General features: G+C 44.5%; 1 protein-coding gene across 2 annotated transcripts in view; it reads left to right on the top strand.

Moving 5' to 3' along the window:
• gpc5c (glypican 5c) overlaps positions 1–23,301 on the top strand; it is a 76,978-nt gene that overhangs the window by 35,858 nt on the left and 17,819 nt on the right. For both annotated transcript variants that reach the window (XM_037459197.2, XM_037459195.2), the window contains one exon: positions 13,702–13,822. In XM_037459197.2, coding sequence (XP_037315094.2) covers positions 13,702–13,822 — 121 coding nt within the window. The remainder of the gene's footprint in view (positions 1–13,701; positions 13,823–23,301) is intronic.

The following is a 23,301-nucleotide window of genomic DNA, read 5'->3' as shown; positions in this document are numbered from 1 at the left end:
CCTCTCAGTCCTCTTCCTCTGTCCCTCCCACAGTGTCCTTAGCTCCCATTCAGTGGCCCATCCCTTTCCCATAACCCTGGGCCGATGCCTGGGACCTCAGCGTGACCCGCTCTACATTACTGCATTGGTTTCCTGCTTCCTTGTGTTGTGCGTGCGTCCATGTGAGGGTAAACAACAGAAATCATAGTGCAGGACCTGTGTGTCAGTTTCTCTTTACTGAAATGCTTGGACTGCCAGACTTGAGTTAATATGTGATATTATATAATATGGAGGCCAAAATTTGATTTTTATTTTTGGCCTCACGGTACCAGTGTGCAACGCAACGTGCCCCTGAGTGTTTATGTGTTCCGGCTCCTCAAGTTTAAATTGTATGGTTTGTGGGTATTGTATTTTTGTGAAATATGCTTCCAACTCCTTTCAGCCTTCAGTCCCCTTCACTTCTACAGAAGGGACACAGTTTTACAGCCTCTCCCTTCGGCTTTGTTGCAGCCTGTGGATTGGGCTGAGCTAATATAATTAAAATGCCTCAACAGACTGGCCCGTTTTACTGGAGCTGTTCCTACTGGCCGAGGCAGACAAAGTGCACCCACTAACCTCTGTGCTTGCCCACGGGCAAGGCATCAAACTCAATAACAAGAGAGGTGGATGAGAAGCTGAGCGGTGGACCTGCTGTGACTCTTGGATGTGAAAACAATGACTAGAAGGAGATATGCACTGATGGATGGATGAAGGGAGAAAATGAGGGATTGTGGGTCAGTGGCAGCAGGAAGCAGTGGCTTTACGAGAGCCCTCGGCCTTTGTGACTTAATTGCATCTACGAGCCTGTTGCGTGTCTGGGTGGTGGCCAATAGCGATCGGCGTGGTCTGCGCGTGTATTTGCCTCTCGAGCGTTTCTGCATTTCAGTGCACGCGACTTTCTGACGCTGCACGCAAGCTGACAGAGGACAAAACCCCAAATCAGGTCGGCGGCCAGAACTTTTACGCGTGAAACGGAAACAGTCGACAATGAATCCTCCAGGAAGAAAGGTGGATTTCAGAGGGAATTTCATCTGGCGTCAAAAAATGGCTCTCGAAAGACACAACAACCATGGGAAGTGCTCGGCACACGCTCCGCGTTGCTTATCGCGGTGTCGCAATCGCTGCCTCGGCCCGTGTCAACAGAGTCTGGTTCCTATTAAACTTTGTTTTGGGAATTCAGTTTAGTTTAGTTTAGTTTTCTTTTTCCAAAATGAAGTTGCAGAATACATCCAATCACTTGTGTGTAAAAGTGGGAATTTGATAGGCGGCACAAACCCTCATTCTCACTTACAGGTTAAACAGTCTCGTGTATACAAACCATATCAGAAACACTCGCTCAGTCCGCAGTGCGTTTCAACAGTTCTTCAAAAAGGTAGAGAGAAAATGCACTTTCCAACCTTCGCTTTGATCCGTCGCTCCATAGCCGTGGTGACACAGGATTACGGCCTTATAGTCCGTCACATTTTCTGTGGGCCACAGGCGGCTCACGCTCTACACCCGATACATTCACAGACCCAACACACATCACTGCGCACACAGCATGATCATGTGTGACTTACAGGGCTGAACCCTCTGTAATGACTATTTTTAGGGCCACCGTTATCCTTTTTCCTGGGGGATACAGCAGACTTTACTAATGTCAGTAAGAGCTTGATTGAGTGCAGATTTCTGTATGAATTTTGAGCCGGGTTTTGTGTGATGTAATGTAAACCTATGAGGCTGCATTTGGGGCCCAAGGCAAGCATGGGCAAGACTGTCTGTGGAGTTTTAGTGTGGAAATGTGTACCGGTTTGGGCTTTCGGTGTGTGGTATTTACCATCGGAGTGAGATTCCCGAACAAGAAGTCTGGTTTGAATCCAACTGCAGGTTTAAGGGTTAGTCCAAGTTGTCAGTATGTGAGTTTAAAATGAAAATGAATGACAGGCACGGGAGGAGAGAGGGAAAGCTAACAAAACCAGCTCTGTACAAACAACAAAAGTACAGTACACTACTGTGGCGGGTGTCGTGTGTGTGTGTGTGTGTGTGTGCGCCTCTGATCTGTGTGTGTGTGTGGTAACCTGAGACCAAAGCGAAAACGTTCCTAGAATTCCGGGTGGGTTTGGTGTCGTGGCTCGCTCACTGGAGCCCCCCCGAGTGGTGCTGGGAATGCGGCCTGCACACGGAGGAGCTCAAGAATGAGGGGAAAGTACCCCGTGTGTGTGTGTGTGTGTGTGTTTGAGCCGGCGCAGCGAAGCATCTCATCACAGCAGGTATTTCTCCTGAAGTGTTGGTGAACTGACAGAAAACAAATGAATATTAAAAAAGGGACCGGATTGATACAAGATAAGAATCCAGCCATTTTACAGTGTGTGTATGTTTGAGTAACAGAAAGTGATGGGCCCACCCTGTTTGGACAGATGCTTGTTTGTTTGTTTCCCTGTCAGATACATATATTGTTGTGGAAAGCAACGGAGAGCAGTATTCCTCATGTAGAAAACCTTTTGGACCCTCGTAACCTCAGATCTGAACCAGAAAATACAGATGAAAAACTAAAGTGACGACAAGGAAGGAAACCAACATAACATGACTTTTCTAGAGCCTCAAACTACCACCAGCTCCACATATAATCCCTGTCAATAAGAGGTCTGGCAAAATTCAAAATGCTTTGTCACCTATTGTAGTGGTAAAGACCAAAAAATGCCAGGGAGAGGCTAATCTATAAAAAGGGGATACTGTCAATGACTCTGCACTCCAGGGACACATTTGCTCAGTTATAGTCCAAGCCTCTGAACCCAAACCCAGACGTGTGATGATGTGTCCAGTTTCCAATCTGTGGCTGATTGACAGATACGCCTGATCACCACAAAACATGATACTAATCACTGGGACTGCTGCCAAGAAAGCCATTTTGGTAATGTGTTTGTCAATGCCACCATCTGCCTGCCTGACTTCATTTGGATGACTGACCTTTGCCCTTTTTCTCTCTGCCTGCAGTTTAGTCACTCATTTGCCTTCACAGAAGTTTGCACAATCTTGCCGTGTATAATAAGTACATAATCCCATATATGTTATTCTGGTGTCAAGTAACTGTAGCTAAGCTGCCTCCATATCGTTCCATCTACAATATGATCTCAAATGTGTCCACCTCACCAGAGGGCCTGGGGACCATTTCTACGTGCGCGGGGGGGTGTGTATGCCGATAATCTGATTAAATACAAAACTTATTAGATGCACTGCACGGTTGTCTGGCTGTGCGCATGTGTTCCTGGCAGAGGATGGGCGTGTGTGCCCTTTGCAGCAGCAGAGACTCCGACCCCTGACCCCAATCACTCAACACCCTTGCAAGCCCTCTCTGTGCTGGTATGTCTCAGTGTGTGTGTGTGTGTGTGTTTGTTGCCTTGAGTCAAATGCACTCAATGTTTGAGTTGAAGCCGGACTGAGTGCTCTTTGCTTACACAGACGGAATATACAGTAGAGAGTCCAGATGTGACAGTGAGCCTCCCTCTTTGTGTGATGATTCACGTTGTTCAGTCAAATAGAAGAGAAGCTGTGACCAACCAGCCAGCAGGTACACATTTTAGTGTATAATGTCACGACCTGTGGTATCTTTAGTTCTATCCCCGGTGACCCGCTTTGATTGGGTTTTTAAAGGTTACAATAGAGCTGTCAACCTTAAGCACCATTGTGACCCGGATCAGACAGACAGACAGACAGGTGGTCGTCCCACACCAGAGGATCACGCTCCGCTCCGCCCGTCTGTGCTCCGGGGCAAAGTTTACTCTCCTGGCTGTGCCCCTGCCTGCCCTTGTCTGCTCTCCACACACCAACTGCCCCTCCAGCTCCCCCCAGACCTCTAACCTCAGTCATCCATGCCCTCCTCGGCATGCGGGCATGTGGCTGGAAGGGGGGAAAGCTTCAACGCTCTGGGTCCTGGAACGTCCCCTTTGCTCTCTTCCCTTCGCCATTCACATGCTCTGACCCTTGTTTGTTTCTGTGCTTTGACCTTGTCGTCAGTTTTTGAGTATTGGTTGAGTCCACCAGTCTTGCCTTCTCTGTCCCTTTCTCTAATGCACGTTAGGTATCCCTTGGCACTGAAGTTAAAAGCAGGAGTTTTTGAGGCTGTTACAACTCTGCTCAAATTGACTAATGCTGCCATCTACTGGGAAACAAATGCCATTGAACAAGTTTTATTCCTCATCCATTTACAGAAGATGTTTTGACATCTCTTGTGCTGGTGTGGCATGACAAATCTGGCAAATTTTACTCAAATCCTGACACTTTGACTTCTTCTTTAGTTATACAGGTCCTAAATATTTGGTAATTTGCATTCACGTGAATTTAGGTTGAAAAAAAAAAATACATTGCACTTGACACATACACATTTACTGTTTTACAGGGTAGACCAAGGGGGGCACTTTTGGGCTAAAGGATTAAATATCACTATTTTAAAATTAATAAATAAGGCATCGGGATGCTCTAATTAAAATCTCTGGAAATGGCATTACTTTCCGCCACGATTATTTCCAACTGAAAAGAAAATAACTTGTGATAGTCTTATGATAAAAGGAAACTAGTTTTGCATGTAAAAGTGCCAGGGCGGAGGCTTTGTGTGTGTGTGTGTGTGGGGGGGGGGGCACGTAGTTGCCTTGGTCAGGACGTGATGCTGGCCTGCATGCGATTTGCGGGTGTGGGCCAGGCAGACAAGACTTGTTGTTCCGCCAATCTAATGGGGCGGCATCATTTTTTCCCATAAGTCTGTGTGGTCTGTTGAGTCAGCCTGCAGTGAGTCCGCTGGTGCGTCGTCGGAGCAGGCGACAGCGAGGTGGGGATCAGTTACACCCAGTGACAGACACGGCCGTGACGTTCAGGCCTGGGAATGTCCTCAAAGCAAACCACAGGCAAATGACAGCTGTAATCCATGTAACTGCCACCTATCAAAGCGTGCATCCAAAGCCCTCAACAACAGAGTCTAGTTTTTATCGTGCACTAAAAAACAAAACAAATGGAAGCTCTTCCTTTTGTAGCCCGTTTAACTTTCATGTAACCGAGTGGTCACATTGATTGGTTGTCGGGAAGAGGGACTGCTTTACCGCACTTACTATGAAGAAAGTGTATTGAATGAGATTGACATTGCTGTTGTGAATAAACATTCCAGTGGCTAAATTAAAGTTTAAAAAAAAGGTTGGTCTCAACCTCAGGATGTGTTACAATTAGTGTGGCGAATTTAGGCGGTTTCTTTTTCTTCTATGCTTTTTGTTGTTGTCAGTAGCTTTGTGAATTATTTATCTTTCATTACAACCATATAGCAGTACTGTAGTATTCCACCAGATGACTCTGCAGCCCACCAGTGGCTGGTTGAATGTTCATGACAAGGTGTAATGTTGTCTCTAACATTGTAAATGTTTTCCTGTGGCTACGACAGCAATAATTCAAAAAGCTTAACCCTGCCTAAAATAAATGTATATTAGCCGGATGACTCTCAAACTCAGGATGACGATGGCTTTTCTGTTCACAACATTTGCCACACGGGCGCAGTGTGGGCGCATATTGTGCTCCAGTCTGACCAGAAAACCTGGTGTGCTGTCCAAAAACGCAGTCAAATTACAGTCATTTATATTTTGTGATTTTCTTTCTGCATGAGGAACTTTCTTATCCCTTCATTATTATGTCAGTGATTTTTAGGCAGAACTAAGTACAGGGAGGACATGTTGGATCTGGTGGCTTTGTACAGGGAGTAGGAGAGTATATACATTACGCTGTCCTGCAACGTTTGATTTGCTAATGTCAGGATTTGTTTTCACTGCCACAGTGATGAGAAGAAGACAGTATGTGTGTGTGTGTGTGTGAGAGAGAGAGAATGCAGGAAAGCGATTGGTAGAGCAGCGTGTTGGCAAGAGCAAGTGACTTGACACTGAATTAATTCAGCTCTCTGACGTAGATTGTTTGATAAATCGATACGTGTTCATTAGCCTGTTGTAGCGTTGAAGTGAAACATGCTCGGCTGAGTTGAGGCCTATAAATGGGCCAATGATGAGCCAATCTGGATATTGTAAACATCACGCAGAGTAAAGACAGGAATAGAAATAGACGAGTAGAATTATAACCCGGGGATGAGTATCAAACGCCTCCTGGGTACAAGGTAATCACAGTTTGTGATTACCCAGAAGTGGATTTGCATGCTAAGTGAATCACTGTGCCTCGTCATGAATCATTTTCCCATCTCTGTTTGTCTCTTTAATCTCACTTCCCTACCTCCCTCTCACTCAGTCTCAGTTCGCGCTCTCTCCACAGCCTTGGCCTTGGTCACAGTGACCTAGCGAGAATACCGAGGCAGGACCAGACTTGGGTTGAGCCGTGGCCCACAAGACAGAGTGCTTATTGAGGGAGCCTACAGCTGGGCCAGTTCGCTACCACAAACACGGACTGGAGCGACTTCTGGATTTCAACTTTTTTGGCCTGATGTATTCAGGAACTGCCAACGTCGCCTCTGTCAGCGGTACACACCCTGAACCAGATCTACTTGCAAACAAATGAGCAGTAGTTTGTTTTTTTCATATTAATTTGGTACCAAACATTTGGAAATCCCAATTCTAAAGAGTGCTCCACAAGGAGCGTTGGTCACTGTGAATTGAGCGAGATGTGCATGCAACAATAATGCAGGAAACCCGAATGTAACGATATTAGCACACTACCGGTTTTCCTCTCAGGAGTACTCAGAGATAGAGATATGTGTTGGTAGTGATAGTCAAATTGAAAACAGGGTGGAAGAGCAGTATTGATTGCATCCTGACAGGATACAAGTTGCCAAACTCCCTGTTTGTGGTGGCAAACTGACCCAGGATTAAAAACAGGATACTGAAAACAAACATTCAGCATGAAAGCAGCCATTCATAAGTGCGGCAACACATTTTATTGGACTGTAGAGGACAAGCTTTCACTACGTAATAACCATGAGTAATTTGATCCGTTACACCTTCAGCCACTCTGTGAGCCAGCCTGGTCTCAGTAGGATCACCCTGGGACCTCTTAAGAAGGGGCAAGGCAGTAGAGCCCAACAGAGCGGTGTGTAATTCCAACCACAAACAGCCGTATCTCACCGGTCTGCAGTGCCACACACACAGAGAGAAATATTGCCAGCTCAGCACAGGTGTCTCGCCTCAGGTGAAGCCCAAGACAAAAACTGTGGAGATTAATTAATGCAAACGTCCCGGGACTAAAATGTTTCACCGTAGCTGATACGGCGTAACCCTGCAGGAAGTGTGACTGGTGTGAGTTTGCTTTTAATGGTGATGCTTCCCGGTCAACACAAAGAGGAATGTCTTCTGCTCCTACTGACTTGAATTGCTTTGTTTTAAAGGGTCCCAGGTTAGTCAAAGATCAAAAGGTTGGGAACCACTGGTCTGTATAACGTGCTGCAAGTTCAAGACATCAGCATTCACATCTAGAGGAAGAACACGGTTGGATGAATGTTAATGTAGTCAAAGCAAGATTAAAGAGTTTCGTTTCAGCTCATGATTAGACATGCAGACATTTCCCAAACCCTCGGAGCAGCCAGTCAGTATGAAATCATCAAAACAGTTTCTAACGTGCTTCAAAACAAGAAAGATGAGACTGGGTTCAGCAGAGGACTACGGTTTTCATCTTGTCCTGGAGTTGCCGACATCACTGCTGTGCGGCTTTATGTTTACGACCCACCCTGACTCCGCCTACATGTCTGACTCATCAGCCGATCCGGAAGCTTGCCAGACGGCAGAGAAGCATGACGGAGGGCCGGCCGGCACTGGAACTTCAGCCATAAGAACATTTGACCAGGCTTAAATCAGTGATATTCTAAGCAGATGAACTTTTCTCAAAGTCAACCCGATTTTCCACAGTGTCATTAGAGTTCCTCAGCATCCATTAGGTTCCCCTCTCACCGGGACAATTCTGGCCATACAACGGTTTCTTTTCCAAATCGCCACGCCGCCCGCTTGAACTATGAAGAGGACATGTCAAAAGAAGATCCAGATCTGTTGCACATTTTAGGATCAGAGCATTTCCTTTTCCAATGAAGTCGTTTTTAAAGCGCGGCAAGCCTCACCACACTCTGTAGTTTCAACCTCGTCCAAAAAAAAAAAAAAACGGAGCCAAAGATCTTGCTTCTGCTTAATTTTGTAAATAACTCCACGTTTGAGATACGTCTTTCGCTGTGTTTATCGTTGGTCACATGCCATACACCCAGAACAAGGGCTTCTGGTAAGTGTGTGTGTGTGTGTGTATTTTCACATTGCACTAAGGGGCACTGGCTCGCAAAACATTCAAACGCGTTTGCACATGTTCATGTTTACTGTGCACGGGATGGCGTGTGCATATAATGTCATGTTGATTAAATGTTTGCGACGTGGCCTTCAACCAATTTTATGTTCCCAAGCGCCGTGTTGGTACAGGGAATGGCTGCTAATGTCACACGGTGTGTGAGAACAGACTGGCCTTTCAGACAAAAACCTCCTGCTCAGGAGTATTTCAACATGTCCGAGCCCCGCTCGTAAAGTTAGCTGGCTGCCAACCGCTCTGCCCCTCCCTCGCTCGCACTACTGGATTCACTCTTGTTCCGGGAAGAGCGACTTGTAATGCTGTGTTTTATGTCATGGACGTAGTGTAATGGGGATGTTCACCTGTGTCCCTTAATGGAATCCAATCAGCAATAAGACATGAACGTGATGTGGGGATTAGCTTGGATTAAAGATAAAAGTTTCAGCAGGTAAACTCTATTGCTGCTCTGTGTTTTAAGAGGAATAATTTAAACACCTGTAGTTGAAAGTGTAATGACCGTTTTGTGTCTTAATGCAACTTTGCTGGAATAGATGTCAAAAGTGTGATGGTGGCCGTGCTTGAGTGCAGAATGATCTTTGTGAGAAGCAGAGAGACAACAAATCTCACGAATTAACCAAAGCCTTGAAGATAAAAGCCAGAGCTGGCATGCCCCAATGTGTATTAATCACAGGACTCAAAACACGTTCAATCTTGTACATCCGAAACAGCCGGGAGGTTGGGGGGAGGCTTTATTAATCATGATGAACCAACAACATGCTGTTTACCCTGACGTCGGCTGCACCAGCTCTAATCCCATACCCACCTCAGCTGCAACGGAACGAGCCACAACCACAAAGATACGCACTCACTGGGATAAAAGCAATCTCATCTCCTCCTAATCATTACTCGTTGACACTTTGCCACTCCTCAGTTGGCCGTGTTTCAGCCTGATGTTTATTCCAGAGGAACTGTTTATCCAAATCAATTCACATGTGGAAACGTAACCTCCAAAAAGATGTCCTAATGTCTCATGTTTAGTATATGCAGAGCACACTTCATTAAAAAATGTAAATACTTTAGAACTGCACTGAATCATCAAAGATGATTTGTTAAGAATTTATGCTCATGTCAGTATAGAGTTTAGCTACATGGCACAGAGGTTTAATGTTTTTAAAAACACAATTCTTTTACTTCTAATGAGCCCTCGATGACGGGTCCCCCAGGACCTGTACATTTCAGCATGGAGCCAAAAGGAAAGAATACAAGTGTGTGCACCATTTATGTAAATCAGTTCAGGGATTATTGCTCTGTATATATTTTTATATCACTCGCTGACATTACCCTATTGACGCACATCAACAGGCCGTTAAAAGTGAATCTTATAATCTTGCCGTTCCAAGATGAGTATTTATTCTAATTACTGAAGCAAAGATCCATAAAAACATTGTACTTGATATTCCTGGCACAACATGTTAGGCCTCGAGTACGCCACCTTACCTCGATGTGCTTTTTAACCCGCATGCGAAATTTCGAAGCAAATCCAAAATATCAACAGAAACCGCCTATAATAATCTATATAATAATATAATTAATCATTTTAGAGACGATGTGCAACCCGTTCCCCCCCCCCCCTTCCTTCCAGATACTATACTGCATAATCTCATTAACCGTTGTGATCCTGGCAAAGATCTCTGCTGCCGGCGCGTGGTATGAATGCAATTAAGCAAATAGACCAACAGGCCTACCTGCTGTTTGTCTACATTATCACCGTCTTTTAAGTCTGCTGTGATCATGTTACTGTTTGTTCAACTAAAATAAAAAAATAATCTACCCACAAAAAAGGTTCAGCTGAATCAGATCACAGCCACAAGGGGGGCGAGGGGCTGTGATGACTGCACACGGAAAACAAAGTCATGTATGGGGAAACGGCTGAATGAGACCTTACCTGCCGTTAAAGAGAGAAAACATTGAGCTAATTGAATCCCCGGTGAGTGGGCTCATTAAACATGCAGGAAGAACACGGATGAAAGACAAGCAGAATCTTCTTTAACTAAGGCCGATCTGCTACACCCACCCACTACGGCCAACCTTCTTTCGACCCATAATCAAGTGTTTACACAGCCTTGAAAGATTCTGCCCAGGCTTTGTATGCTACACGCCCAAATACAAAGTGCATTTCTTTTCTCCCTCTATACCTCAAAAAGATGAATACATTTCATTTTTTGTTTTCCGCCCTGCAGCCCACAAGCATTCCTCCGGGCCTTTCAAAAAGATCACGACTGAGCTCAGTTCGGGGTCAGCACCGGGGAGGGGGAGGTCACCGCCGGCCCAGCGCTCCAGGCAGAGGGAGACGAGAACAGACAAGGCCGCCTTTAGGACACTGCATCAATTGGGCATTCACAGGGGAATGAGTCAATTCCGCATGAACGGATTCAGAGAGCCGTGAGTCAGACAGCGCGCATACGTAGGTAGTCAGTTTGAATGTTTGTTTAGGTTGAACGTTTGAGGCCACCAGAGGAGAGGATGGACTGTTGATTGCAGAAAGCTGTTATTTACTCATTAGTCACACAAGAGCGAGATATCGTCCCCCGCAGCAGTCTTTTATTTCGATGTTCACAGTTGCATTTGAATTAAAATAATGATAATAATAATAATGAATTATATTAGGACATGAGGACTAGTGAGAACTACTTTGAAATAATATTGCCATCGGCTAGAATCCTATCAAAACATCCGCAGTCTGTTCCAGATACATGCAGAAATGTGCAGCATCGATTGGTAATTTGCCGTGGGACGTCCCGCCCATACATGACAGCGATGAAACGTTCCAGGCCAAACTCACTGCCAAGCTCACCCTGACATCTCACTTTTATTTGCATCCCATCAGATGAGCTCATTTCTGCCCCGACACTGTTATCTCAAGCCAAGCCTGGAGACAGACAAGCATATGCTTCCTAAAAAACACACAGGCCCCACCTTCTCCACCACTTTAAAGTCCAAAAGCTATCGATTGACAACAGAGGATTCAGACCTGCTGGCAATGAAGAGCTTTGATTATTGTCAACGCAGGGCTGATGGGGGTTTCCCTTTTGCAAATACACAGAATCAAGCAATTGAAGGTGGAAAAAAAAAACATTAAGGGGGTGTGCAGGTATGTATACCAGCAGAAGTTTAAGAGACATTTTTGCATTTTTATGGGCCCGATCGGGGGGGGGGGGAAGTGCTGCTTCAGCACGACGAGGGAGCACAGACCTCGCTGAGACGCTGCTTAGATCACAGGCCGCAGATTGTCAAGTTCAGCACTTTTATGATTACCTCTGATTATATTCACAAGGCCCGTGTATAGTACAAGTGTGCACAGGCGCAACCACATACAAATGCAAGCAAGTGGCCTTGAAGACATCAGTATGAACACATTCACTTACACCGTCCATAAAGACGTCATCGGCTTTTGTACGGACTGCGGAAGAAGAATCAAATGATGTGATTCTTACACACGTCTTCCATCGCTAAGACTGATAATTCCCCATCAAAGATCAGCGTTAAAAAAGGATTCTGTTATTAATGTTTAGAATTGTATGATATCGATGGTGGGAAATAAACGGTATGTGTAAAAGGCAAAGCTTTAAGAGGCTGTGTAACGGACCCTCACATTTAGTAGGTAGTAGTAGTAGTAGTATTATGTTAACCAAAAGGGTCGCTGGTAAATGGCTTCCGGCTTCCAAAGTTGTTGTTTTACTTCAGGGAGTGTCAATATTTCAATGAGCCTCGACAAGAAGAATGAGAGAATGTGCCTCTGAACAGTATTAAAAAAGGAGATGTGCGAGTGTGTTTTATGTCACTTTCTTTGTAAAAAAAGGAAAAAGATAAACTTCTAAGGACTTCTCTACGTCAAGCTGCTACCTTATAGTTTCCCACAAAACACAAGTATTTTTTTTACACTCAATATTGCAGCAGTCACAGCTGTCATTAAAAATATAATGGTCTTTTTAATTAGTGAGTTTGATTGCTGTTATAAATAATTTTTTTTGTGATTAATTAAAAAAAGGTAGTACAGTGCGCACTTAAATAACGCTTACTGATGTTTATAAGAAGCAGTATCAGGAAGGACCCAAGGGGGGGGGGCGGATCTAGATGATGGGAACAACGGCACGACTGTATCTTTATTTATCGCCAGTGCACTATGAGCTATCTTAATGACAATTAAAAAAAAGAATGGTGTTTGTGCGTGATGAAACAACTGTTAACAACTGAGTTAATTATTGCATTTACACAATAATAAATCCTCAATGTGCCCACCACTAATCATTTCTTTCATAACTTATTATCTAACAGAAGTGCTTTTTAAATGGCCTTTAATATATTATAAATATGAAATAATTGGGCCAGATTTCTGAAGGATATAATGGAAATGTGTGTGTGTGTGTGTGTGTCTGCCATAAACGCAGTGTCAGATCTGAGTGTACTGTTCCTCAAATATCCTTTCAAAACAACAGAAATGAAATCCATTCTGCGGTTGTAAAAGTAAAAGTAAAAAAGTATAACAAGGTAAATCAATTCATTCCGGAGCCTTAGCCGTGCTTTGATGTGTGGTGACACTCTGTTATTTGAGCTAAAAGATCTTTGGCGCGTATTATCATAAATTAAAACTCTTCCCCTCTACGTTGCTCAGCTGCTGGAAGTTTTAGCTTCACTGACATCAGCTCAACAACAGCTCTGACCAAATCAACAGCTCTAATCCCTGCTGAGCTGCAGGCCCACGGAGCCTGCCATGGATTAAAAGGGGCCAGCACCATGTGTCTCAACTTCAATTTCACCAGGCTGAGCTCGGTCATGTTTTCATTTCAAAATGTTTTCAATCACAGACGAACACAAAAGCGCTATAAAGGGTCTTTTGTCCATATTTGATGTAAAAGTCATTGCATAAGGGAGCTCGTAATGTTTTCCGTTCCATGTCTTCTGTTTCGCCTTTGACGGATGAGCCCCTAATGGTTTTCAGTTTATGTTGTGGAAATGCCGCGGTGCAGTTGGCCCGTTTCTAAATGCAGACATTGATAAACTAATCTGCAGACCAACCGGAAACATGGGTTTGGTTTTCGTTTATTTAACAGTTAAACTTATTTTTCAACCACAACCTGCCCTAGTCCAAGAGTACACGTTGGTTTTTGTTTCGGTTTGTTAGTGTGTTTGTCCGTCAGCATGATTATAGGGACAACTAGTGCCCAGATTCATGTGGAACTAAGAAGAAGCCACTACGCTGTGGAGCCAGCTGACCTTGGTCTGAGTCTCCATTATTACAAGCCTGCATTTGTCTAGAAACCACATCTTGTCAGTCCCACTAAGAATAACTGGATATCTGCCTTCACCCAGTTCTGTCTCTACGCATGTGACGCCCCTCTCTCTTCCTCACAGCTACGCCGGCAGAGTTGTAGGAAATGGCCTACACGCCCAAAGGCAAAACCCAGAGGTCAAAGTTCGAGGCCCAAACCCTACACTGGCTGAAGTCAAGGAGAGGCTGGAGCTCTTCAACGAGGTAGGATGCTGTTTACACAAAGGCTTAAATGAACAACGTCATGCCAAGGAGCTTCAAACAGTTACTGTGTATTTCAGGACAGCAAGAGTCAGATGAAAACGTCAAGTCTATTTGCATGAGAACAGTCGTTTTCAGTATTGATAATGACACCAGGTTAAAAATGATTAGTCAGCCAAAGTATTATGGAGTCAAAATCACTAATGTTCTAAATCATAGGGCTTTTGTTTCATTAATATGCCTCAGACAATATGAGACAGAAGTGCTGAAAGAACATTTTTCTTAAATTTGAGTGCAGAGAGGCAGATATCACAAATGAATAGCATAGCGGGTGAAAGGAATTGCTGCCAAAAAAAAAAAAAAAAAAGATATATGTGGAGGCGGGTGCAAAAGGTCAGGAATGAGTGACAGATAGGCAGAGATGACACAAGCAGCTTCAAAGTGACACCGTTTGTCATGTAGATGCGGTTGAGTTCTGAAAAGGACCAGGAAGAAAAGGGCCATTTCACACAGTCCCTTGAGGCCATTAGAGGAGACAAACGGACCAGGATTTGGTTCCTCTCTGCATGTCTGCCCTTTTGTTGTCCACAAATAGAAAGGGAGAGATGCCCAGTGTACGATCGCTTTATCCTCCTTTCTTTCCCCTGTATTTCCCCTTAATCTACCAGTTTGATTGCTTAAGTGCCTTCACACAGGAAACCTTTACTGCCACTTCTTTGTTTTGCTCATCTTCCACCTAATTCCATGACACATTCCTTATCAATATGTGCACCCATCCTCCTTCATCCCCTTCTCTCTTTATTCTCACAGCCACACATTCGTTTTCCATCTCCATGTGTCTTGTATCTCACATATATCTCCCAGCCAGCCCCTCCACCTGTCTGCCACTGACAGCTCAAGATCATTTCTGTCTGGCCACAATATCCCATTGTGCGTGGTGGCTGTCATGTTCCCCGTTGTCATGGCAACGATGCAGAGTTGAGCAGGTGTCCTGTTGACATTTAGAGGGTTGAAAGGCGTACCTTGACTCTAGACCAGGCAGCAGAGCCTGGCTGAGCTGTGTGTTTGTGCCAGATAAGAGCGCAGGATCACAGAGTGTTTAACAGAACGGTGCGGCAGTACATCCGGCAGAGGAGTAAATTAACGCATGTGTGTGTGCGCTCATGCTCACATAAGGACTTTTTCGAGTTTGTCATATGTACACGGTAAGGATCACAGATCCTTGAACCCAAAACGCACAACTCGAAAACAGAAATGCAAGTAGAGTTCTTCACTAGTGTGCAGGTAGGATCAAAACTAGGAGGTCAGTCCAACATGGAAACCAATCCAAAAAGGGGGGGGGGCAAGCATAACCGCTGGGTATATTTGGCTAACAGGGTGAGAACAGGCCGCTCAGGATGCTGCAGCACGGTTGGCAATAACACCCAACACAATCTGGAAGGGGCGCAAGTGTAAGTGAGGGGGCCTAAATAAGAAGGGACTAATGAGGGAATGGGCTGCAGGTGAGAAGGAGGTGAGGACCAGGTGAAGGGAATGAGGGATGATCGGGTGTGGGTGACAGGATCTGGAATGACGCGATAGTTAATCAAACAAGCAGGCAGCATGAAAACAACTCACGGCGGAGCATCTGTGAAGAAATTGTGACACTTTAACAGTTGAAAACAAACAAAAGGTTTGCCCAAAGGTCCACAGATATTAAATATTCAGAGCATAAATATAGCATCAATAACAACTTGCAATGTGCCGATACGTCGGTGTAATGTCTCCCTGCGCACAGAATGAAGTCATTCATCATCTGTGAACATTGGATTACAATCCGAGGTGCCACCTTGCTTGCTTTGTAATACTCGTTAGTGCATGTGATCGTGCCCCATTGACTAACTCGAAGCCGCGTAGCGCTGAACGTCCGGTTCCCCTCTCGGGAAAAAACACCGTTAGCACCGTTAGCGCCGTTAGAACTAAAAGCTTGAAGCCACCGGCTCAAGCAACATCACATAAAGTAAGAGCTGGAGGCAATAGGTGTGCTCGATATTTTGAGCACCTTACCTTTCTTAAAAACGTGAACTATTGCCATTCCCTTATGACTTTGACTAATCCTATCCAGTATTACTCATGAGGTATTAGATCCTCCAGCGGGCCCTGAGATGTGCTCACACCGTTCCGTCTAAGCAGCCCCGCGACAGGCTTAACTGCCCCGAATCTCTTCCCACCGTGCTACTGAGCATAGTGAAAACGAAAATGTCATTATCGCTCTCTATCTCTGTCTCTCATTTTCTGCTGGCCTGTAGTCACATATTCAGTTTAATGAATTGTTATTTTAAAATTATTAAAGTGAGTGGAAATCACAATCATGGTCAAATTGCCTTAATACAAGAAACCTGCCATTCGGTTTACTTTTATCCAGCAAACGAGGTCATCACTTGTCCCCGGCTCTCTTTACCCTTGCTGCACAGCCCATAGCAGATGTTTGGAGACAGGACCATTACATAAGAATCTTCCAGGTGGGCGAGTCAGTTCACAAATAAGTTCCTATTCAGGTTGATTTGGGTACGCCCATCTGGTTCCTTCTCTAAAATACAAACTTTATTGGACGCCCTTGGTGCTTTTTAGGATGTCAAATTAATTGCAGTTCAGTCAGGAGGGAGCAGTTTACAAATATAAAGTATTATGGATCCAGACAGTTACATTTGTCTGTGCAGACTCCATAGTTTGGAACTGACTCAGCTCAGTGATTGTGGAACTTTAAACAACATTGACAAGTTGATGACAATTAGTAATTAGCAATCCCTGTGTGGATGATTAAGAGTTGCAGTTCTTGGCATAGAAAAGACCCCTCGTTGTTTTACATTTGTTCTAAGCCCATTGCACACAGCAGGTAGTTCAATGGGACCTGGGAGTATGGAGCAAATCCTGCAAATATACAAAGCCGGGCCTGGCCGTTGAGCTAAGTGCTTGGCATTAATCATCGGCATCTTTATACGTAATGGCGAGTTGGTAAAAATAGCCGGTAAAGGATTTCTGATTACGTCTTTAAAAGAATGTATTACTTTGACTCTGTGGTCTGTTATTGTTAAAGAGCAGGGCTATTGCAAAGTCGGGCAACTGAGTATAACAAACCTGGCTTTGATGTTAGAAAAAGCTTAACAGAAAGTATTGCTATTGAGATGTTTTCCATGGATGAATCCAACTAAGGTGTGAGTTTATTTTGGTTACCTTTGTGTTACTTTCCTTTAACCACCACGCAAGCCCCATTTAGATTGTTGCGGTTAAGACGTGTATATATTTACCTTGTGGAGAGGAGGTTAGAGCACTGTGGCACTGAGAGGATTGTGAAACTGCTGCTGATGTATCACAAACCACGCCAACCATTCATCTCTGCTCTTAAAGCGCTGTGTGTTCATATGCGCAATAATGTTTCATTCACAGACATCCACAACATGTGGTCGGCAAGTTTACAAAGCGGAAGAAGAAGAAGAAACAGGAATCCTACACAGTTGCACTTTTGGATCAAATCATCGCCATGTAGAATCCAATACTTAAAAGCTGGTATTAGTAGGAAAAAAAAAGCTCACAGGACAAACTTAATCCCCTGACCTCTGATAAAAAGGTCCATTTAGTGAGTAGGTTATGTTGCTCCCCTGGGTATTTCCTCGGACTATCCTCTTTCTCGCTCTCTGTCCCTCTGCCTGTAAATATTGCTAATGTGGACAATAAATGTTTCAAAGTGGATTTTTGATTCCCGGCCATCCGTCCAGCTGTTTTTGGGTGGAGATCTTTTTCACAATGGTGTATCTGTTTCCACGCGAGTACTAAGGCCAAATCATTTGTCAGTGTGTCCATTTGCAAGAAAAGTTGGTGGCAACACGCAGTTTTTTTGGGGAAAAAAAGGAACAATCCAGATGGTCATTAACATACTTTACATTTGTCTTTCAAACACAGACAGCATCATAAGAAAGGGTGAAAGCTGCTGTGGATGGGGAGTTTTGAACGAATCAAGCATAAAAATCCAGTAGAGCGAGTTGTGTGTGTGTGTGTGTGTGTGTGTGTGTGTGATTGATGAGATCGACCGCCGCTCTGCTGTCTGGTCTGGCCAGTGGCCCGGCCAGGTTCCGCATCAGCGACGCCTCCCTTGTGTTTGAGGCACGCTCAGCACATCTCCTCTGCGGATCCAGTCGATCCTCAGATCCATCAGCCACCGCAGACTCCAGAATGAACGTGTGGTTTGTAAGGCCAAACAATAAACACAAGTATAAAGGTAAAGTTGTAGTATATGAGAAACCAACAGATGTTTTTTGCGACTTCTACATGCCTTCACAGAAAATTTGAATATATAGTATGTTTTAGCGATGCCTCCAGCAGCCAGAGAGTGTTTTTGGGCTTTGAGGCCGGGGATGAAGAAAGAGGTCGGGCCGAGCTGGCAGCCTCACAGGGAGGGGACAGATTCTTTCCACTTGAAGAGCAGGATGGAGCTGGCCTTCGCAGGATCTCTGCCGCTCATTGCTGCTGCTGTGGCAACGATACAGCAACATGTCTCCCTGCCCAGGGCTTTGTGTTAGCTTGGCAACCAGACTTCGTGAACCCAGACTCTAACTACATTGCAGTTATAATCAGATGCAAAGCTCACGAAAATCCAGAGAACTGTGACTGTTTTTCCACATCACACGTCCTACTTACTCTCCCCATGGGTTCCAGTTCCATGCAGACAGTGATTCTTCTCATGTGGAGAAAATATGGGAGTAACATTTTGAAAATTCCCCTTTTTAATATGACACGAGGCACATTTTTATATCTGCACAGACTTTCTGAAATTAAATGGTTGCCTTTTCATTCTAAAACTCAGTTTGGTTCAATTTTAATTTAATTTAATTAAAAAGTTGAATTCTTGAAAAAGCTTCACAATACATTTTACACACTGACATAACAGTACCCCTTATAACAACTGCACGTACTGTATGTATCACAGTTATTTTGGAAATCTTTTATTTATCTAGTTCTCTATGCGCAGAGGGATGGATGGATGGGTGGATGCACAGAGGGAGGGGTGGATAGGTGGAGGCACAGAGGGTGGGGTGGATGTGTTGACGGAGGAATGCACCGGGGGATGGAAGGGTGGATGCACAGAGGGATGGATGGATAGGTGGATGCACAGAGGAAGGGATGGATGGATGGGTGGACGGAGGAATGCACAGAGGGATGGATGGATGGAGGACTGCACAGGGGAATGGGTGGATGCACAAAGGGATGGATGGATGGAGGACTGCACAGGGGAATGGGTGGATGGAGGACTGCACAGGGGAATGGGTGGATGCACAGAGGGATGGATAGATGGGTGGACGGAGCAATGCACCGGGGGATGGATGGGGGGGATGCACAGAGGAGGGATGGATGGATGGGTGGACGGAGGAATGCACAGAGGGATGGATGGATGGAGGACTGCACAGGGGAATGGGTGGATGGAGGACTGCACAGGGGAATGGGTGGATGCACAGAGGGATGGATAGATGGGTGGACGGAGCAATGCACCGGGGGATGGATGGGGGGGGATGCACAGAGGAGGGATGGATGGATGGGTGGACGGAGGAATGTACAGACGGATGGATGGATGAACGGATGGAGGCATTCACAGAGGGATGGGGGGGTGGAGGAATGCAGAGAGGGATGGATGGATGAACGGATGCATGGTGGTTGGAAGTCTAAGGCCTTTCCTTACAAGCCACACGGCGGCAGCAGCAGCTGTCTTGCTATCTGTTTACCCTCACGCCTCACACAACAGAGTCGTTAGCAGCTAGGTCACTGTTCGAACTTGCTCTGAGAATCCAGCTGATGTCACTCAAACTGTCAAACATTTCAAACAACATCTCTGTCATTCGCCCAATAAAAGCCAAAGTTTGTTCACACGTACATCACACAAACGAGATCAGTCGGACCTGACAGGAGCAGGCCGGGACAGCCCAACGCCATGGAGTGTTGTTGTGGACGACTGGTGGGGGTTACACGAGGTAACCGCCAATAAGTTGTCACTAACTGTTGGCAAGAGAACGGGCCTGCTCCAGCTTGCTGTGCAGAGTTGTGTAACCACAGATTTAAAGAACAGAAAATGTTATTTCCGATTGATGGCCCACAACACACAGAACTAGTTAGAAGGGCATTTTGTTGCAGAAAACGCAACGATATGGCCACTTAAAACTGATGAAGTCTCACTCTATTTCTGGTTAAACAAATAGTCATCCACTTCCTACACTTTTCTGTGCTCGCTTAAATGATGCCCAACCACATTTTGCAGTTGCAGCCGCTATTTTGCAGTTGCTATAACCATTGTGATTTGTGAGACTTGGCATTTTACTGATATATTATCTAGGATAAGTGAATATAGTCTGTATGTCTTTGTGTGAGATGGTGGCGGTCAGTGATCTGTTGAAAATTAAACTAAATCTCTTCCTCAGAGCCGTGTGGATTCCTCATCTAAAAGGCTACATGGCAAAAGAATCTGGCGGTCAGCTTTAGTCAAAGGGTTTTTTTTGGCTTCATCTTTGACCATGGGAAAGAACAACAGCAGAAAAGCACTTGGCTCGCTTGTGATGCCTTTGATTTGAAATTCACTTTGAATCAGTTCCCTTTTCCATGTTTTTGATGGCAATGCAGATTTTTTGCTTAAGTCCAGACTCTGAAACTACTATTAGTATCCACTCCCAAGCTTGCTCAATCTTCCAGTTGAAGTCTATATAATTAAGAGCTGCCTGTCCCTGTACCTCTTGCCACCTCTGTGTCTGTTACTTTGTCTGTCTCTCTCTCTCTCTCTCTCTCTCTCTCTCTCTCTCCCGGTCACACTAATACTAAACATACTTCTACCATTTTTTGTTAGGCAATGGCCATTGTGACTGCAGCTACTGTCTCTCATGCCTTGTATGCATGAGAGACATAGTATAGTATGCAAACACACGTACAGTGGATACAGTTCATGCTTACTCTGTCTCTCGGTTGATGTTTGCTTTTACACAAAATCATCATGAACCTGTACAGTACGCGAGAGAATTTTAAATTAAAAGTGGGGATGCGTTCCTTCAGACAGACTTTTAGATGTGGCCAGCGTCCCTTTTTCCTTCAGTCTCCTCCAGGTTTCCCTTCCCATCTCCTGCTCTCTGTCCACATATGCAGTTTTACCACAACTGCTCTCAATGAGATGATCCCGTTACACACAAAGGTTATGACTTACGATCCCGTTTGACTAGTTTGACAGCAGCATCCCACATAATACACACGCACGGACGTGTGCACAGGCGCACTTACGCAACGGCTGATAGAATTGCAGTATTCATGTCCCATCCCTGGTGACCACATTTCACCTTTTAACGTTTCATAATCAACTTTTCTGTTTCCACATAAAACTTAAATGGGTCTCCACAGTAGCTCCCTGGTTTAGCTACACAAACACACACTCTCTCTTTCAGCCTTGTCTTTCTCCCCTTTTAGAAAGTGATTGGTTTCTCCTGGCAGTACAGGTTTTAGTGTGACGAGGAAGCACTCAAAGACTTGCAGAAATTCAGCCTGGGATGTTCTCAAAACCGCTCCATCATCCCATAACCAAAGAATGCTTTTGAAATGAAAGAGTGGAGACTGTTGGTGGGGTAAGAGGAGAATTAGCAAATATTTTATGATTTAGGTTTTTATTCAAAGCTTTTGGGGAATGGCTGACTTGTCTTTAGATTCCAGGGTAATATCGATGCAAAGGCAGGCATCTCACTTTTTCATCTCCTTGAGCCTGCATTCCCCCTACAGGCTCAGTGTCCCTGTCCAAGTTCAGTCCTGTCAAACGCTCTGTTTGTTTGACCTGGCATGTGCAGTTGTAAACCTCAGTTAGATCAATCTGAGGATGCAACGCTCCCACGCGATCGTATTCCCCTCATTTCTTTGTTTTGATTCAGTCATCGTGTTGTTAGTGGATATAAAATGAAATTTGAAATATCGGAAATGTCAGATTTCCGTGTCTGACCCTCAGCACTAAAGAGCTATGGTTTCAGTTTAAAACCTGCCGAATATTCAGGAAGAAATACAGTATACAATCAAATCAACTCCCTTAACTCGATTTACTGTCCATGTAACTGCAGAAAAAGGTCCTGTGGGATGACAGAGACGTTGCTCAAGGAGAAATACTACTGTTCATCAGCGTGCTTACGAGCATCACATTAATCCATCCAATATTGAAGAAATTAATATTCGTGAACATGAGCTACTTTAACAGAGACGTAAATCACAAACTCGTGGTGTGATTGATTATAAAGTCTGGAGCTGCTTCATAAACAGTGGTTGTGTCATAGATTCCATAATAACCTGCTGTTTAGTACGCTGGATCAGTAACATCTTACCTTTAGTGTGACACCTACAGCATAGAACCCAATTTTCATAATAGATCCATGAAAAATATTCCAGTGCAACCAGCGGACACCATGCCGCCAGAAGTATCCCAGAATGCAACGTGGGATATTGTGAACATTGATTGTTCACATTGATAATTACAGTTTTGATACTGCGAATGGAAGGGAGGCCCACTGTTAGTTTCCTTTTTTTATTACCAAATGAGATTTATTCTTGTGAAGTGTCTTCAGATATTAAACACTTCAGATATGATGACATCACATATTTAGGTATAAGTTTCCCAATATTTTTCGCTGTCCCGACATATGTGAATGTAGAAAATGGATGTGATTCCCCTTTAAGAGCTTACGCTTTTTATTTTTTTCAAAAGCATGTTCTGTCTATCAATAGCCTGTTCTGAAACAGCAAAGCAGCAGCCTAGAGACACGGAGCATTGTCTCACATGTCAAAGTGAGAGCAGTCATGTGCGAACAAAGACGTTCTGTTAATACTTATTTCCCATTTACAAACGTACATACACCACATTTTGTATTTCAAAATGAACTTGCTACCTTAGCATAATATATTTCCTGCTTCTACTCTAAAGAAGATTAAAAACCCGGGGGGATGGAGGTGCGGGGGGGGGGAGCCGATTGGAGAAACACAGTCAGAACTCATTGAAACCCAGAGCTGGTCCTCAGTGCAGCAAGTCAATCAGGAAGCAGGTGGGCGAGAGAATATTCACTGCACATTGTGGATTCACCAGTATCAAATAACTTGCAGTATCAGTAAAAAGTTTGGAAAAACGTTCTCATTCAATTAAATAAATTATACATTGGAATACATACACTCGTAGACAAGTTAGACATTTGCTTCCTCGTCACGCCGTTGGAATACTACAGTTAAGTTTATTTTGTGTTACTTTTGGTATACAGAGTTGAAATTTAAAGAAATAACAGAGACTCCAGCCGTTTTTGCAGTTCTGCATTTAGCTGAAAAAGCTTCATTGGACCGGAGCCAAGTAACCATTCTACAAGCGCCGAGTGTGGTTTCCACAGCGACGAGGCCTTAATTGATTCCTGCTCCAATTAACAGGCTTTAGGGACAGCTGGGCCAAGCAGCATTGTGTT

The sequence above is a fragment of the Pungitius pungitius genome, chromosome 15 (genome assembly GCF_949316345.1).
Source record: "Pungitius pungitius chromosome 15, fPunPun2.1, whole genome shotgun sequence".
Lineage (NCBI taxonomy): Eukaryota > Metazoa > Chordata > Actinopteri > Perciformes > Gasterosteidae > Pungitius > Pungitius pungitius.
Note: the sequence above shows the minus strand (reverse complement) of the source record. Positions and strands in the feature narration are given on the sequence as shown.